At 37.5% G+C, this 17,365-nt stretch overlaps 5 protein-coding genes across 11 annotated transcripts; 2 read left to right on the top strand and 3 right to left on the bottom strand.

The window, feature by feature from the left end:
* Window positions 1-1,344: 1,344 nt before the first annotated feature.
* Window positions 1,345-2,726, bottom strand: LOC106331392 (peptidyl-prolyl cis-trans isomerase FKBP12-like). Its single transcript, XM_013769736.1, has 5 exons — window positions 2,571-2,726; window positions 2,234-2,267; window positions 2,040-2,101; window positions 1,876-1,928; window positions 1,345-1,682 (listed from the first exon to the last, which is right to left on the bottom strand). The coding sequence occupies exons 1-5, from the start codon at window positions 2,656-2,658 to the stop codon at window positions 1,581-1,583; spliced, it is 339 nt and encodes a 112-aa protein (XP_013625190.1). The 5' UTR covers window positions 2,659-2,726; the 3' UTR covers window positions 1,345-1,580.
* A 307-nt stretch (window positions 2,727-3,033) lies between these two features.
* Window positions 3,034-6,673, bottom strand: LOC106335348 (beta carbonic anhydrase 5, chloroplastic-like). 3 transcript variants are annotated; one of them, XM_013773852.1, is made up of 12 exons: window positions 5,708-5,800; window positions 5,457-5,503; window positions 5,016-5,096; window positions 4,797-4,892; window positions 4,647-4,705; window positions 4,321-4,482; window positions 4,172-4,220; window positions 3,984-4,097; window positions 3,853-3,906; window positions 3,658-3,755; window positions 3,467-3,572; window positions 3,034-3,392 (listed from the first exon to the last, which is right to left on the bottom strand). In XM_013773852.1, the coding sequence occupies exons 1-12, from the start codon at window positions 5,709-5,711 to the stop codon at window positions 3,195-3,197; spliced, it is 1,068 nt and encodes a 355-aa protein (XP_013629306.1). In that variant the 5' UTR covers window positions 5,712-5,800; the 3' UTR covers window positions 3,034-3,194. The 3 variants fall into 3 exon arrangements, with proteins under 3 accessions (XP_013629306.1, XP_013629307.1, XP_013629305.1); XM_013773853.1 differs by lacking the exons at window positions 5,457-5,503; window positions 5,708-5,800 and adding an exon at window positions 6,449-6,673 and having other exon boundaries at window positions 4,797-4,930; XM_013773851.1 differs by lacking the exon at window positions 5,708-5,800 and having other exon boundaries at window positions 4,797-4,930; window positions 5,457-5,499.
* LOC106335347 lies at window positions 5,017-7,940 on the bottom strand. 5 transcript variants are annotated; one of them, XM_013773847.1, is made up of 3 exons: window positions 6,449-7,940; window positions 5,457-5,499; window positions 5,017-5,096 (listed from the first exon to the last, which is right to left on the bottom strand). In XM_013773847.1, exon 1 carries the CDS (start codon window positions 7,878-7,880, stop codon window positions 6,453-6,455), a length of 1,428 nt encoding a protein of 475 aa, XP_013629301.1. In that variant the 5' UTR covers window positions 7,881-7,940; the 3' UTR covers window positions 5,017-5,096; window positions 5,457-5,499; window positions 6,449-6,452. The 5 variants fall into 5 exon arrangements, 3 of the variants coding, with proteins under 3 accessions (XP_013629301.1, XP_013629304.1, XP_013629302.1); XR_001268714.1 differs by having other exon boundaries at window positions 5,055-5,096; window positions 5,457-5,503; XR_001268715.1 differs by lacking the exon at window positions 5,017-5,096 and adding an exon at window positions 5,708-5,902 and having other exon boundaries at window positions 5,486-5,499.
* Window positions 7,941-8,264: 324 nt separating this feature from the next.
* Window positions 8,265-10,286, top strand: LOC106335428 (beta-ureidopropionase). The gene is made up of 6 exons (XM_013773949.1): window positions 8,265-8,598; window positions 8,738-8,845; window positions 8,926-9,114; window positions 9,186-9,413; window positions 9,485-9,709; window positions 9,787-10,286. The coding sequence occupies exons 1-6, from the start codon at window positions 8,488-8,490 to the stop codon at window positions 10,150-10,152; spliced, it is 1,227 nt and encodes a 408-aa protein (XP_013629403.1). The 5' UTR covers window positions 8,265-8,487; the 3' UTR covers window positions 10,153-10,286.
* Window positions 10,287-10,341: 55 nt separating this feature from the next.
* On the top strand, window positions 10,342-12,689 carry LOC106335427 (fructose-1,6-bisphosphatase, cytosolic). The gene is made up of 4 exons (XM_013773948.1): window positions 10,342-10,668; window positions 10,882-11,066; window positions 11,154-11,550; window positions 12,120-12,689. Exons 1-4 carry the CDS (start codon window positions 10,350-10,352, stop codon window positions 12,518-12,520), a joined length of 1,302 nt encoding a protein of 433 aa, XP_013629402.1. The 5' UTR covers window positions 10,342-10,349; the 3' UTR covers window positions 12,521-12,689.
* Window positions 12,690-17,365: the final 4,676 nt, after the last annotated feature.

Raw genomic sequence — 17,365 nt, 5'->3', positions numbered from 1 at the left:
TATAAAATGGTTTTATGACGCTTTTGCCCTTTTCGTCCTTTATTTGTTTACCAAATCACTTTTCTTTGGTTCTGTTCGGTTCCATCTTTTTGCTTTTGCCTTAATTCTGTTTGGCAAAGTTAATAGCAAATATTTTTGGCATATTTGAATGTATGCTTTGTATGAAGTTACGAATATGAATTTATATGTGAATAGTTTGAGTTTGAGGTGTAACATTTTGATTATATAAAGAAATGAAAAGAAATGTTACTTGGAAACTAATCTTGTAGTAATTAGAACGGAAGCAATGGTTTTATTGGTGCTTTGCTTGAAAGAAATGGGGACAAGGGGGCCGAACGTGTATATACGTAATTATGGTATTATATCATGACAAACTCTCACGGTCCATAATTTCAGGTTTATCATCCTTTATCAATTACTTTGTTGATTATTCGTTAAAGTAAAAGTTCTTCTCTTTTATTTTTTTAGTGAAAGCTAAGTTAGTGAAAGTGTGCTCAAGCTTTTGTTTTCTTTAATTACATTTGTTCAGGTGCGTGTTGTGTTTTCAAACACCCATTGTGATGGGAAAAAGAATAAAAGCCAACCACTTTTTTTTTAATTCGCATTTTTAGCATCTAGCTTATATGCAACGCCAAATATAGCTCGATACCTTTTGTTTTGTATTTCTTATTAATATTCTGTAGACTTTCATTTATTTTTTATTGTTAAAAAGTCTAATGTGATTGGGGAATGTGGGTGAAAAGAAAAAGAGAAAATGGAAAAAGAGAAAGAAAAGGAGTCATAAGTGATGATTAAAGAAATGCACGGGAAGGAAGGGATTTCAAGTGCTTAATTACCCGCACGACTTCTCTCGCATTCCTCCTTTTCTTTTGTTAGTTTACATATCTTTGTCTGAAAAAGTTTGTAGCTTTGGTCTTTTTCTTCTCTCCTTTGATTTGATATTACGAACAGTAATTACTGTGTTTAGCAAGTGTTGAATTCAACATTCCATCATGGTTTCATATTATTGTTACCCAAATCAAACTCTAATTTGGTTTGAAATTATTTATTTTTAATACAATTATTAGTTATTATTACTGCCATTTCTGTTCAAAATAAAACAATTTGAGTGAGAAACATTGATTTGAGCCAGGATGAAACTCTTTATTGATCAAAATTCTATTTTATCTATATTAAAACATTTTATCCATGATTATGATATGATCCTTACACAATTAGAACTGGGCTAACATATTATTGCGGTTGTTTAAGATTAGATATATTCGGTTGGTCTGACTAACGTATCCTGAAGAGAAAATGTAAACATGTATATCCTTTTACGTTTTTCTAAGCAAAAAAGAGAGATAAAATGGCACAACAATAATAATACCACAATAACTGCAAGAAAACATGCAGTATTCGGACTGAAACAAGAGTAACGGGGGTCTTTTATTTAAGATAAAACGTCGCCCACCGAGTTTAGAGAAGTACTGACAAGTGACATCACAAAGTTTTGTTTCAACAAAGATCCCATAAGCGATAAGCATAAAGGGTAACAACCACTTAATAATTTAACATAAAGTTTCGAGGTGAATTTGTCATTACTGAACGCTGAGTACTTCGATTTCGAAGTCGAGAACCGAGTTTGGCTGGATTCCCCACGCCGGAAATCCACCAGGACCATATGCATAATCCGGTGAGCACTGCATAAAACAGATAAGCAACAAGCTGAAGATGTTAAAGGCCAACAATGATCACAAGAATCGTTACTAATACAACAAGCTCTAAGTAACTATCACTAGTAGTAGTAGATAAGAGTGGTTTCAAGAGACACAAAGCTTGGGAAGAATCAAATCTGTTTTCATGTTGATAGAAGGAGCAGTGTACAATACATACCCGCAAACGAGCGACCTCTCCAATTTGCATTCCCATAACGCCTTCATCCCATCCTGTACGCAAATACAAATTTTAAATTAATGTAAACACTCCCAAGAAAGGGCAAACAGAACCCATACATGTGATGAAACCATGAAAGAAACAGAGGAAGGAGATGATGTTACCTTTGATCACAGCACCTTTACCGATCTGGAAGGAGAAAGGTTTTTGCCCGGCGTCCTTTGTACTATATAAACACATTTAGGCCAAAATTAACAAGACTTTTATAAAACAAACTATAACCATTGAGGCAAGAGTGTGTGTGTGTGTGTGTGTGTGAGAGAGAGAGAACAAGTCAATGGCGAGATGATCCTTTTACCTCCAAAACTGCTGGGATAGATCACCACCTTTCCCTGCAAACAAAACAAAAAAAACATTGTTAATTACGATTCTGAAACAAAGTGTATATAGAGAGTTTCAATCTCATACAAGAAACTTTTATTATTTATTAGATAATCACAGCTTCTCCACATATACCTAAACAAGAGATCGATACCTAAGAACATAAACCCTAACTAAATCAATTCCAACAAGGAATCAAGAAAATATAGGAAAACATCAAGCTATTACCAGATCAAAAAGTTCATAAGCTAAACAGATCTTCGATAGATCGATTTCGCAATTGCAACGACGTGAAGATAAAGTAGAGAGGTTACCGAATCCGGTGCAGTGGACGGTGACGGTTTGGCCCGGAGCGGGTTTGGCACCAGTGCCGGGTCTGATGACTTGCTTCTCCACACCCATCGCTTAGCTTAATCTACTCTTCTCTCTCTCCCGGCTTCGAAGCTCCAGATGCTTATGCCTTAGCGTTATTTGTACGGTTTTGTTTCGTTATCTGGGCCTTATAATACCCTAAAGCCCAATATAATAAAGTTTGGCTCATTTATTCAATCTCACAATGGTGGTTGAGTACATAACCGAACCATTTGCCCAAATTTAAAAGCAAGATCGAGCCGAAAACTATATCTATAATTTATTAATTTTGATAATTTCTGGAGTCCAATTTTCCATCTGCTCAACAAAATCAAAATAAAACTATACATGTGACAAAATTTTATGATTTAATCAAACAGTTATTCGATTAATTTTTTGGTCAAGCGAACTTAGCAAAGCAAACAGTTATTAAATTACTTTTTTTGGTCAAGCGAACTTAGCAAAGTGAGGTACAGCCGTAGAAAAACAGAAAAGAAAAGTGTGAGCGTGTAAAAATGGAATCAAACCAAACCAACGGAAATTTTAAAACTCAAACCAAACCAAACTCAATCTTTAATCAAATTCGTTCAATTCCAGATGGACCGATCCTTAACCGCGAGTTTCCTCTCTCCACAGCTCCTTTCCTTATAATCCACCGTCCATTTCTCGAACGTGCACTCAGTAAAGTCATAGTAACCACCATGGATTGTTAAAATCCCCTTCTTCACTCTCTCTTCTATCCATGGATACGACAATAGATTCCGCAGCGAACAGTTCACTGATTCCTACAAGTGTAAAACATAATCCATTAGGAGTTAGGACCCGTGTGTGAATGCAACAACGAAAAGGCTTAGTTCACCTTTTCACAATGCTGACACTGTTGGTCAAAGCTGAGTTCTGAAGCAGCTGATTTTGAGATTGATTTTGCGGGTTTCCCAATGAGGACCCAGTTTTTGATGAAGCTCCTGGGAAAGGAATCAATGCAGATGAGGTGATGATGAATGTGCATTGTTAGGAAGATCATAAAGTAATGAACTTTTGAGTTAAAACCTTGAGTCTATGTCTTCTTCTGTTTCATCATCATCCATGGTCATTAATGCACGGATGCCTCCACATCGACTATGCCCGACCACAAGAATGTTCTCCACCTGTAATTTTCAAACATATTTTACAATCACTTACGGCTCATATGCCAAATCGCTACTGCATGAACATGGATTCAATTAGTTTCTTCATAATGCTTACTTGGAGAGAATTTACAGCAAATTCCAGTGCGGCCTTCGTTTCGGATGGACCACTCTACACAAAGGCACAAGTTTTCTTGTTTCAGCATCAAGGAAACATACACAGATAAGTAAAAAGCTAACAACTCAAACCTCGTAAGTGGGTACAATATTTGCAATGTTACGAACGGTAAATGCTTCTCCTGGTTGGAACCCCAATATTTCCGAAGGGCAAACCCTTGAATCTGCACAAGCTATCACCATAAACTGGTCCCCGAGATGTTAGAAATATGGCTGACATTATATAATTGTGTAGTGTAACAGAGGTGCTAAGTTCTCACCTTTGGGGATTGGCTCTTGGCTAGACTCTGAAACCTCTCCAAATTATCCCTTTTCACATAAACAATCAAACCATTAGAAAAACAAGCATATATGTATAAAGTATAAACCAAAGCAATTGAAACCGATTTTTTTTACTTCAGCAACTTACATGTATTTGTCTTTCTTAAAGGTCATGAACCGATGCTTGATTTCTTCAAAGACGTCGTGCCCTTTCTCTGGTGAAGCCACATGATCCTGGTGTTTTTCTTCGCGCGGAAGCTTAAGTGACACCTTTGAAATCGAAGCCGCTAGTCTCAACTTGGCATGTCTTCTGTAAGATTCAAGCCAGGTTTAAATTTCAAAAGTAGCCAGCAATACACTAATGGTCTACTACTGCAATGCCTCATTGGCCTATAATTTATAACGTGCATTATTATTTTCTCCATTTTTGTATACATAAGTTCACTTATCTCTGCACTAGTAGGAAGGAAATACCTTGACGAGGTAGAAAGTCTAAGATAGGTCGGCAACTGATTTGCATTGTTACCAAAGATCTGTAGATAAAGTATAGATACAAGAGTAAAGAGATATGCATGCTAGACAATTCTCTTAGTAATATATTATGCATAGAGAAATAGAGTGCACCTTCGATGTATTGGGAAAAACGCAGACTCCTGAGGAAGAAAGATCCACTGAAGTGGACATGATTGAGGAAACGATTGCCATTGTTGAGAAATGCAGCTGAGTAAAACCAGTTGAGGTGTATAAGGGAGATATAGCTGTTTAGGGGAATTAAAGACAAAATAAATAAAAAAGACAAGAAAAAACAAAACAGATGGACTTTTGAGTTGTCTGGTAGTTCACCTGTCGGATCCAACAACATATAGATCTCATCTTCTCCAACAAAGACGGAGATCTCCATGTACTTGACCGTTGACCAACACTCTGTCATAAAACATAAAAACGTTTCTCTATCAGTTTCCTGTTTAAGGCTGCTTTCTCGCACGAAACATATTTTTTTTTCTTGCGGAAATTAAATTAGGTAGACGGAGATCCCCATGTTGCGTACAATAAATTGAATTACATTTTATAAATTTTCTCAAATCGGCCGTGAATGCTAAACTTCACAAATCAGAATTAAGCACACAGGTTATAGTTGCTTGTTAGCTGACTTTGGAATCAAATTCAAGCTAGACCGGTAGCTATATTCTAGAATAACACTGTGTCAATAAGTAGGAAACTATGAAATTTTCTTTCGCACTCTGAAAAATACATGGTCAAGAAGAGAGAGCACAATAGAGGAACCTGGTATTGTTGGCATGGCTTTGATTTTCCGACGACTATCAACCTGTCTTCATCATAATAATTAAGAAACAATAGATAGCACAGGAACGTTTAGAGCCTAAACAGTTTAGCCACTGAAAAAAATAAAGGAGTTAGAATTGCAGTTCTACATTCTACTATCATCTTGCATAAGTTTATGAATCAACAATGAAACCTTTACCCTACCCTGTAGCTAAACAGGAGCTTCTAAAAGATAGATAATGTGTACATACGCATTGGTTATGGCATCTTCTTGCAGACTCTCGTTAGAGCTTACAGGTAAGTGAAAACTCTAACATTTGTAAGAATGCCTACAGCGACTACAAAAGAAGAGTCTCTACAAAGCCATTTACGTCTTTACCATAGACCTTGGCTAGAAATTCTTGTCAAAGGGTTACGAAAACTTCGGTGTGATCGAAGCTGCAAACCTGTTCCTGCCACTACCTTTTACTTTGTTGGCGCAGAAAGCAAATAACACAAAAACTTATCCAGTGAATGTACAGAAACAAAGACAAGCGGTAGCCACGAAAACAGATTTCAATTGTTACTTAATTTTTTACCACCTCAAGAAAACACCTATATTATGCATTGTAGTTTTTTTGTTTTGTTGAAGAAGTGCAGCAAAAACAAACAGGAGCAGAGTATGTTTTAACATAAAAAGCACTTAGCTAATCATGTTATATCCTCTAATCCTAAAAAGAAATCTGAATGCCCTGATCAGAGCTCAGAAGCGCATCACAATCAAATAAAACATCTTTCTTGTAACGATGCAGAAGATTGTGTACCATGAAGGTAAGAAAAAGTCAGAATTTTGCGCCATATACAACAACAGATTCCAACTACATGGATTCCAAGGAATCAAAGGGCTACTATCTCCGCTACAATTAAACATCAATAGGAAAAACTAAGGCCTTCAACAACCACACGAACAGAACACCGCCAACCTAAAACAAGAGAGGAAAAAAGAGTCTTACTTCACTAAGTAGCCTTGATCTTATCATCCCCATCGACAGAAAATATCGGCAAACTACTCAAGAATTCATCAAGGTCCTCAAAGAACCCAATCCCTTCCATATTATCCACCTCCCTATTACTTCCGAGCCCATTGCCTTCATTTCTCCCGCCTGCCACAGCAGGTTCTTCCACTTCATTACTGAACTCCACATTCAAATCCAACCTTCCTAGGTTCTTCGCTCCAGTTCCAGTTCTTTTTTTACTACTCATTGGTTTAGACATAGACGCGGAGCCAACAGGAGTAACATACGAAGCAATTGAAGCCGCATGATTGCTAGCACCACCGATACTTTCTACATGTTGGATTCCCTTCCCAGCCTTATCTGCTCCACGTTTCTTATTACTTCTCACAAGTTTTTCTTTCCCTTTCCCAGCATTCTTCGCTTGTAACTCATCTTGACAATCATCACTAGGCTCATTTTCCTCATGATCATCTTCTGAAATCGCAACATATATGTCATCGTCGTCATAGAAAAATCTTGGAGGAGCCGGTTCCTTTCTCTTCTTGGTGGTCCGTTCATCATCCACCATTTGCAGAGGGCATGCAATAAGAGGTGAAATAGGTGACCAGCTCGGAGCTTTAAACTCTCCAGAAAACCCCAGCGGGAATACGCTCCACGAGCAGAAGTAAACATCTTCACCTTTCCCTTCCACAGGAGGTTTCTGTATCGTCACAGCTTGAAACGCTCTTCTACAATCTTGGCACCTCAAGACGCATTCCTCGTAAGCCTTAGGGTACTCAAAGAGCACAAAACAGTACGGACAAGCAGTCCAGAAGCTCGTCGCCGTAGGATCGCTCCTCCGCTGCGGATATCCAACGGTGGATGTAGCTGGCGGAGCAACAGAAGGCGGATGTTGTGATACTGCTACTACTTTGGTGGTGCTTTGGCTAGGTTTCCATATGAAACGTTGCTTCTGCTGCGGTTGGACGAGTTGACTCAGTTGAACCTCTTGGTCGTACAGCGACTTCCTCGAGGGATCGGAGAGCACGTGCCAAGCATCGGAGACGACCTTAAACGCCTGATCGGCTAACGGAAAGCGATTAACCGACGGATTGAGGAGAAGAGCGAGCCTACGGTACTGAGTCGCGACGTGTTCGGGGTTCTGAGCTAACCGACCGAGTCGCAGCGCGGCGTACCAGTCAGGTAATTTTGAGTTGCCTAAACGAATCTCGCTGGCTATGAGAACGTCGCAGATTGTGAGGATGGAGTCCGCCGCTTCCGCTAGGGTCGGGTCGGATTTGCATGCGCGGATCGCTGATGCCTTGGCTCCTTGGAAGTCACTAGACGATAGAAGCTTCTCCGATGTTACGAGCAACCGATCCGCCTCCGCTTTGTTACCACCACGACTACCAGCAGCTCCGCCGCGTCCGTCATCTCCGCCGCCTACCATATCTCCTCTCTCTCTCTCTCTCCGTAAATAAGTTTCTCCTCGATTGGAAGCGTTGATCTGAATTTGTGACAACATCAAACCGTGATTCCCCGGTTTAGTTGGGTATTCTATGAGATAGGTTCAAACCGAAAACGATTTTTTCCGTAAAATAAAACGGTTTGGACATGTCAACGTACCGCATCACTAATTAATCTCATTAACTAATGAAAATCGGTGTTCAAATGGTCGGCTCTAAATGAATTAGCCATTGGGCCTCATCGGCATCACGGCCCATTAATCTCACACTGTTTCTATCTGCTTTCCTATTGGCTACCACATGGTTCAGACCGGCGTTAAGCAGACATATGAACTCAATTTACACCACCGTGAATCAAAAAGTGAGGATTATCTTTCTGAGAAAGATGTTTTAGTTGAGCAGAGATTCCTTCTTTTAATTACTTCTCTTGCCATGGAATGATTAGGCTGATTATTCCCTTCCCAATAAACTAATTAATAAATAAATGTAAATAAATAAATAGCCTAAACCGATCATTATTGACATCAGAGTCATCTGCCATATTAGTTTCGTGATCGACAGAAAGACCATCTCAGAAAACTCCTGTAGAAAATGGATAAGAGCATCTCTGCAAACGGAGAAACAACTGCCGACGGATCCATCCGTGGATATGATTCGCTGCATCAACTCTTATCCTCGAATCTGAAGCCTGAGCTCTATCAGGTGAAACTAATTACTGTTTTGGATTCTTGGTTTCACGTTTGCTAAATTCGCGGTTCTTGATTAGCTAGCAACTCGAGTGTTTGTTGGATTTGTAGTGTGTCTACTAGTTATGAAAAAAATGGATCCTTTGATTATGCAGGAGGTGAGCCGATTGCTACTTGGAAGTAACTGTGGCAGATCGCTTGAACAGATTGTTCTGCCAGATTCTGCAAAAGCCCTCTCTTCAAAACATGATTTTGATCTCCAGGTTTGATACTTACTATTGGATCTAATCATGTTCTGTGTGAAACTAGTCTGATTTGATCCTTGGCCAAATTATCTTTCTAGGCGGTTAGCTTTTCAGCTGATAAAGAGCAAATGAGAAAGCCTCGAGTGGTCAGAGTTGGTCTCGTCCAAAACTCCATTGCTCTTCCAACCACTGCTCCCTTCTCCGACCAGAAAAGAGGAATCTTCGAGAAGCTGAAGCCGATCATCCACGCTGCAGGTGTTGCTGGTGTTAACATACTCTGCTTACAGGTTTGCCTCCATTTGCTTTCTTTTACAAAATTTAACCGTATTGTTAACTTTGAAGTGGTTCAATGGGATAGGAAGCTTGGACTATGCCGTTTGCGTTCTGTACAAGGGAGAAGAAATGGTGTGAGTTTGCAGAACCTATCGATGGGGAGTCAACAAAGTTTCTTCAAGAGCTAGCCAAAAAGTATAACATGGTGATTGTTAGTCCTATTCTCGAAAGAGATATGGATCACGGTGAAGTGCTTTGGAACACCGCTGTGATTATAGGGAATAACGGGAAGATCATTGGCAAGCATCGGAAGGTAAAACTTTTGCACTACAATGTCTCTTTCTTGCTTTGTCTTTTTCGTTTCTGAGCTAACTTCTATTACAGAACCACATACCGAGGGTAGGAGATTTCAACGAGAGCACGTATTACATGGAAGGAGACACTGGCCATCCTGTGTTTGAGACGGTGTTTGGGAAAATTGCTGTCAATATATGTTACGGAAGACACCATCCTCTAAACTGGTTAGCTTTTGGTCTAAACGGTGCTGAGATTGTCTTCAACCCTTCAGCAACTGTTGGTGAACTCAGTGAACCAATGTGGCCTATTGAGGTTTTTACTTCTAATACTCTTAGAAAGCTTTCTATCTATTATGACAAAACATGGTCTGATGATTTCAATCTGTCCAGGCAAGAAACGCTGCGATAGCAAACAGTTACTTTGTGGGGTCCATTAACAGAGTTGGAACCGAGGTGTTCCCAAATGCTTTCACCTCAGGGGATGGGAAACCGCAGCACAATGACTTTGGTCATTTCTATGGATCAAGCTATTTCTCTGCACCGGATGCTTCTTGCACGCCGTCTTTGTCGCGTTGCAGAGACGGGTTAATGATCTCGGACATGGATCTCAATCTCTGCAGGCAGTACAAAGACAAGTGGGGCTTTAGAATGACTGCAAGATACGAAGTCTATGCGGATCTTTTGGATAAGTACATAAAGCCAGAGTTCAAGCCTCAAGTTGTCTCTGACCCAATGCTCCACAAGAATTCTTCATAAGCAAAAAAAAGAAAGAAAAAGTTACTTAAATCTGTGAATCTTAAAATGAAGTTAACTTTGTAACAATAATAGATTCTGTCTGGTTTCTCTGTTTTTATGAATAAAGTTGATGATGCCAAAAGGCCTTTCCTTTACTCTTGTAACCGAACCGGTTAAGAACAAAACCGGAACCCAATTCCAGAATTAACCGGAATGCGATGCTGTGGTTATGGAATACGTCATCGCGTGAAGCGTATCCAGATGAGAGACTCGAGAGATCTGCGAATGCTCTGAACTCAGAAAAAATAATGCAATCTCTCACTACAACTCTGTACCCAACTTCAGTTTCCCCGCCAAGTCTCGATCTTTACCCGCTAAGACAAACCGTATCTTCTGTTCTCTCTCCTCCAACCGCCGGATATAACCGTCGCGGCATGGCGTCTCGCGGTGAGTCTGCTTCGTTTAAGCCCCTCGCCGCCCGTCAGACTTCGATCAGTGGTGATGGTGATGGATACTGTACTCTCGTAGACTTTGCAGGTAAATATTAAACTGCTGTGTCTTAACGAACATATAATCCTGTCAATTCGATGCATTTAAAACGTGCTTAATTGAGTAAGATAGGTATGCAAAACTCTCTCAGTGAGGCAAAAATCTAAAGATGAATTTTGAAGTTTCTTCTGTGTATACAGCTTTGATTGAGATTTCAGTATTGTGTTTCCGAGGTTGTTAGTGAATTTTTTTAGATGATAGGTTATGGAGGAGGAGGTGCAAATGTAGGAGATGATCTTGTGGTGTTGCTTTACCACTTGCAACATGCCTGTAAAAGAATCGCTTCTCTTGTCGCTTCTCCTTTCAACTCTTCACTTGGAAAGCTCTCTGTCAACTCCTCTACTGGCTCTGACCGAGACGCGCCTAAGCCGCTTGATATTGTCTCGGTATGTGTTTTTCTTCACCCTCTTTGTTGTTGTTGTCATGATTCATATAAAGATTCAGTCTTACAGTTGATGTTCTGTTTTTGTCAGAACGATATCATCTTGTCATCTCTCAGAAACTCAGGGAAAGTAGCAGTAATGGCTTCAGAAGAAGACGATACTCCCACTTGGATAAAAGATGATGGTCCTTACGTTGTGGTTGTAGATCCTTTAGATGGTTCACGTAACATCGATGCTTCGATACCCACTGGAACTATATTTGGGATTTACAATCGACTCGTTGAGCTTGATCATTTACCTGTTGAAGAGAAAGCTGAGCTCAACTCTCTGCAGAGAGGAAACAGGCTTGTAGCTTCCGGTTACGTGCTGTACTCTTCAGCCACGATACTCTGCGTTACTCTTGGCTCTGGAACACATGCCTTCACGCTTGATCATTCCACGGGCGAGTTCGTTCTTACACATCAAAACATTAAGATCCCTCCTCGAGGTAAAAACTGTTTTGAGACTGATCCATTGCAACTAGGCATGATAGTTGATTTTTGGTTCGGTTTCGTTTCGGGTATTTCGGTTTTCTCGGTTCTTATGTTTGGTTATTGACAAAATTTGGTTCAGTTTGATTCGGTTATTTTGATTTTCGGTTAGGTTCGGTAGCAAAATTGAGAACCAATTACTATCCAAAAAACTTCGGATCCAATTCGGCTCCGGGTAGTTTCGGATAATATATGTAAAAATGTCGGATAATTCGGGGTTTTCAAGTTAAATATGGGGTTGTTCGGCTAAAAGTTATTTGGGTAATTCGGGTTTTCAGGTATTCAGTTTATAAATAGTATTTTTAGCATATTTGATTATTTAGAAACTAAATATAATTGATATTGTTAGGTATATATAATCTGTATTTTAAAATTTTGGGTATGTATTCAGGTTTGTTTTCAGACTTGGTTTCTGCTATTTCGGTTCAGTACGGTTCAGTCCTTCGGTTCTAGATAAATGCACATGCCTAATTGCAACATCCTTAATCATGTATCTAAAAGAACCTGCCTCGACCATTGCTCTCAGGACAAATCTACTCGGTGAATGATGCGAGGTACTTCGACTGGCCAGAAGGTTTGAGGAAGTACATTGATACGGTACGACAAGGGAAAGGCCAGAACCCGAAGAAGTATTCGGCACGTTACATTTGTTCTCTGGTGGCTGATCTTCACAGGACACTGTTATACGGAGGAGTGGCTATGAATCCAAGAGACCATCTCCGTTTAGTCTACGAAGGAAACCCTTTGGCTTATCTAGTGGAACAATCTGGTGGCAAAGCCTCGGACGGAAAGAGAGAGATACTTTCGATACAGCCAGTGAAGCTTCACCAGAGGTTGCCTCTGTTTCTTGGGAGCGTAGAGGATGTGACTGAGCTTGAGAGCTATGGAGATGTGCAGCAGACTGTGAACCCTGGCTATGAAGTTTGAACGGTTCCTCAGTTTCCTTTCTTGTGTTAAAAACCTCAAATCCATAAAATGCTTGTAAAGATATAGCAAGAGTACATCCTCTATTTCATTACATGTGTTCAAACATAAACCAGTCTAGATCTTCTTCATTGTAACATAAACCAATCAATCTAGATCTTGTTCATTGTAACATAGCACAGTTAAAGCATAAACCAATCAATCTAGATCTTGTTCATTGTAACATAACACTGTCCAAACATAAATTAATCTAGATCTTGTTCAGTGTAACATAAACCAATCAATCTAGATGATCTATATATAATAGCAATCCAACATTCTGTGTACGTTGACATCAGCATTTTTTATAGGAAAATAAAACTGAACTTGTATGGTTAAGATTGTTTCAGTTATGTCATATAACGGATAAAATTTTAGTTTTATTTAGTGTAAGATGTCACCAATACGCAAACGACATCTCTTTAGTTTTCTTTCTTTTTGAATCGTCACTTCTCAAACGTTACAACTTTTCAAAATTACACTCTTTTAACGAATTTATACATCGTTTGTTTTTGTGCTTAAAATCAAATGACCATTGTTCTTCTTTCCTTTCAGTTTTTTTTTATCATCTCTTCTTCAAATTTCTCCGTCTCTCTGTGGATTCTTTTTCATTATGGAATATCATTATCCGTTTTAACAACCGTTAAACCTAATTGAGGATCTCTAATATTGAGGCCTTTGAGTGGCGGTTGTAATACACGTGCACACAAACTTTCTCTCCCAACTCACTTTCTCGGTTTCATCGAGGGTGGAGGCGCTGCAGTTTGTTCGGTGACCTAGCCGGCGATGGTAGTGTTCTCTCCCTCCCATGCGAGGCGCTACAACAGACGGAATAGCTATTGTCGGTGGTGATAGGTAGTGTCTAGGTCCATGCGAGAGCGACATGCTCTGGTGACTCGTCGGGAAGACGACGGTTGGTCTCCGTTAGAGGACGGCGAGGGCACTGTCGGAATCTCGCTTGTCTGTCATCGGGGCGGAAGCTTGTCATATTCGGTTTCTAGAGTGATTCTTTTGCGACGGCGGATGTTAGATCAGGGATGGTGGTTCCCTCTCCTCTGTCTTCCTAGCCGGATTCTTCATTCAAGGCTTCATTTGAGGAGGCTAGAGAACATATCTTCTTTCTCAATAACTCATTGATCTCCTCTGGTAATGTTTCCTATCTAGAATTTCAGAGAGTATATTTGTAGGATCTAAGATTCAATACAGCGAAGTAATATTCCACATATCTCCACAAAGCACATCTCTTAATTTACATTTGCATGCATCTTCATCAGCAGGCCCGGTCCGAATAAAATTTGGGCCGGAAGCAAACTTCAATTATGAACCTATAAATTAACAACTAAACACCAAAATATAAATTTCAGTATTAAGAATCGAACCGTCCACCTCATTTAAGTGCATTACAACCATGAATCATTCATACTACTAGATATTTCAATCAAAAAATGACCGAAATTTTACATAATCTAAAGTGGACCGGAAGCACATGCTTCCACCGCTTCTGCCCAGGGCCGGTACTGTTCATCAGTATGCAAAAGACATTCCTTCACATCATGTGTCAACATTCCACACTTGTTGCAGAAACTCATTAGACGATCATAACGAAAAGACAGCATGTAAATCTCACCAACACCAAACATAATCCGTAAGGTTTGTTGAGTCGTCAAATTCAAAGTCAGCAACTTCTCCAAGTTTGTCTCCAACGAAATCAGTTATTGCTCTCGATAGATAATGGGGAAGGATTCGCCTTATCTGAACCCAGAACTGAACCTTCTTTTAAGCTTTCTTCAGTAAAGGTGGCAGCCCAACGCTTCAAAACGATCAACCTATCAGCAAAATACCAAGGACTTTTTTCCAAAACTCTGTTTAGGGCCTCCTCTGTCTGGAACACAAACTGGAACTTCCTGGAGTCAATAACCCGACCAATGACTTCATCAGTTAAGCCCCAAATGCAAGACATCTGATTAATCAACGCACTCATACTCTGTTTCTCTGGGTTAACAAGAACGCAAACAATGGAAAAACGATTCAAACGCACGGCTTCGGCGCACATTAAAGGTGGCACAACAGTTGGCTCTTCATCCTGCCAAGATTCAATATCTTGCAAAACGCTAAGATTATTATCACACATTTTGAGAAAAATAGAGATCGAAACTGGGAAAAAGGTGTGAGAATCAAAAGCATTTATAAGTTGAGACATGGCGGTTTGGAATTAAGGAATTTTATTAACTACCCAAAACCGTTGGACAATAAAAGGGAAAAAGACCAAGCGACATGATAATCTATATGTAAATCTATTTTAAGACCCGAACAAAGATCTCTGTTAATTTATTGATTGAATAAAAGAAAGAAGAAAGAAGCGAAATGTATATGTGGCAAAGAAAGGAAACTAAAAAAGCTTTTATTAGAAAATAATCGCCAAAGCAAATAAAATTTTTTCGGTTCGTCTTCGTTGGTTTTATTCACTAAACATAACAAGGCTTTTAAAGTATTCAATACCCATATATTTTGAAAAGATAAATAAAATCCAACTCATCCGTATTAAGAAAAAAATATACAAGTCGTACGTCCAACCATTTCCACAGTTTTATAAAATCAATTCAAAAAACATGAAGGGTTACGATAACAAAAGCAACACAACTTTCCATTACGTTCTCCCTCTGTAAAAGAAAAGTAGGACCACTAATTTACTAACAAAAACAACTTAGAAATAGAAGAAACCGAAGTCCCTTCGTACAAGTTTCTTGAAACGTGGAGAACAAAAAAATATAGGAAGAATAATTCGACTATGGGAATTTAACAATCCTAAGAATGGTAATGAAATTATAAGCCTTAATTTCTTACTACTAGATGAAAAGGTAATGTTTTTAATATTTTCCCTCAAAATACATATATATATATATATATATATTGAAAATTAAAAAAAAAATATTCCTAATATAAGAATCAACCATTATGAGATCAATCTACACATGTCATATTCATCAATTTTCTATGGAGCTTTTAGAAGGCAAATATATATATTCAATAATTTTGAAGCATGGAAGGCCGGTGAACGTTATAAAATTTCAGACCATTCTTTTCTTATACGTTTGAATGGAAACTCAACAATAACTCATTTATCAGAAGAGAATATATTAATAAATTGTGAGAAATTTAGGTTCCGTGATTATGATCAATTCATGGAAATTGCGGACAAAAACTTATCTTATGATGGTAATTACCTAATCCATAGGCAAAAACTTTAAACGTGTAAAAACATACTTGTAGAAATAATGTTAATTGCAGATATTATTGGTGTTGTTGTTGAAGAAAAGATAAATACAGAAAATACTAATACTGGACAAAGAAAAATAAACCTAGACCTACAATTAGATGGATAAGTTAAACATTACATCAATGAGTTATAAAAATAATCAATATATCCCCTATATATTAATTGGGAAGCATTTGAAAAATTAGAACCTTAATTTTGTATTAATTAAAAAAAACCTCAAATCCTAGGTGACACTCTAAATGTTTTCTAAATTTCATTTCAAAGAATTTTAGAACATCTAATATAAAGTATAGTTTAATCTAATGGTGTCACATTATTTCATAATTATATAACACTAGAGAACATTATATTAACCTAAAATATAAGAAGTGTGTATTATTTCCTTAAATAAAAGCTACGGAATTACCTAATATGATTTACATATATATGACAATTAATAGTTATAAATAATAAAGATTTGATAACAATTTTTGCATCATTCTTCATTTTTGTTTAAATTTATATTATTAAAAAAATAAACAATCACATTAACCATATAATAAAAAAAAATAGATTTTTTCTGATATGTTATATTTTGAATTTTTTAAAATGACTTTAAATTAAAAAAATGAGGAAACCTTATATGTTATATATTTTTTTTTTTTAAATGACTTTAATAAACAAAAATGAAGACACCTTATATGTTATATTTTTCTTATATGTTAGTTTTTAAATTTTTTAAAAACGACTTTAAATTACAAAAATGTAATTTTTCCTTAAGTATACGACTAAAAACATTAAAATGACATGTATCAATTCGATGGTTAATTTGAAAGCTTTTAAAACCATATGAAATATAAAAGTTAAAATAATTCAACTGTGAAAACAATACTGTTCATTTTTTCAAGAATGTGTTCGATGAAAAAAAATAAAGTTTTTATGTCATAATTTGTTTAATGTCTAATCCGATCAACTCATGATGTATTAATTATAGTTTTGTTCTATCATTTTTAATAAAAATTGATCTGATTTATCGGAAAAAAATTATATAATAACAATAAAAAATATTGTATATATATAAATAAAATGATCAAATATAAAAAAAAACTATCGATAATATATAGAGATAAATTCACCCGGGGTCTTCTTATCCTGTCCTAGTTTAATAGTATATATAACCAAATCACTTTAATTATCTCGAGTTAGTTCATTTTTTTTGGAACAAAACCACCCTGACATCACAAACTGTTCGAAATCCCGTTAGACTTTTAAACCACCGATATTCTACTCCAATGTTTTCAAAACAAGACCATTTCCTTCTTAAAAGAATTTAAAAATGACCAACCGTTCATTCACATAATAAAAATGAAAGAATATTAAACAACATGTGTAGTCAAAATTGTGTTGTGTGAAAAGAACTGGGACGTGTGTGGTGTATGCTGTCAATTACGACGTCCACACTTTCATTTGTTTGATATATTAAATTTATTACAACATTCAAAATTCTGATTTATATTAATTGTCACATCAGTTAACTTAATTAATGTTTTAAT

The sequence above is a fragment of the Brassica oleracea genome, chromosome C3 (assembly GCF_000695525.1).
Source record: "Brassica oleracea var. oleracea cultivar TO1000 chromosome C3, BOL, whole genome shotgun sequence".
Taxonomy (NCBI): domain Eukaryota; kingdom Viridiplantae; phylum Streptophyta; class Magnoliopsida; order Brassicales; family Brassicaceae; genus Brassica; species Brassica oleracea.
Note: the sequence above shows the minus strand (reverse complement) of the source record. Positions and strands in the feature narration are given on the sequence as shown.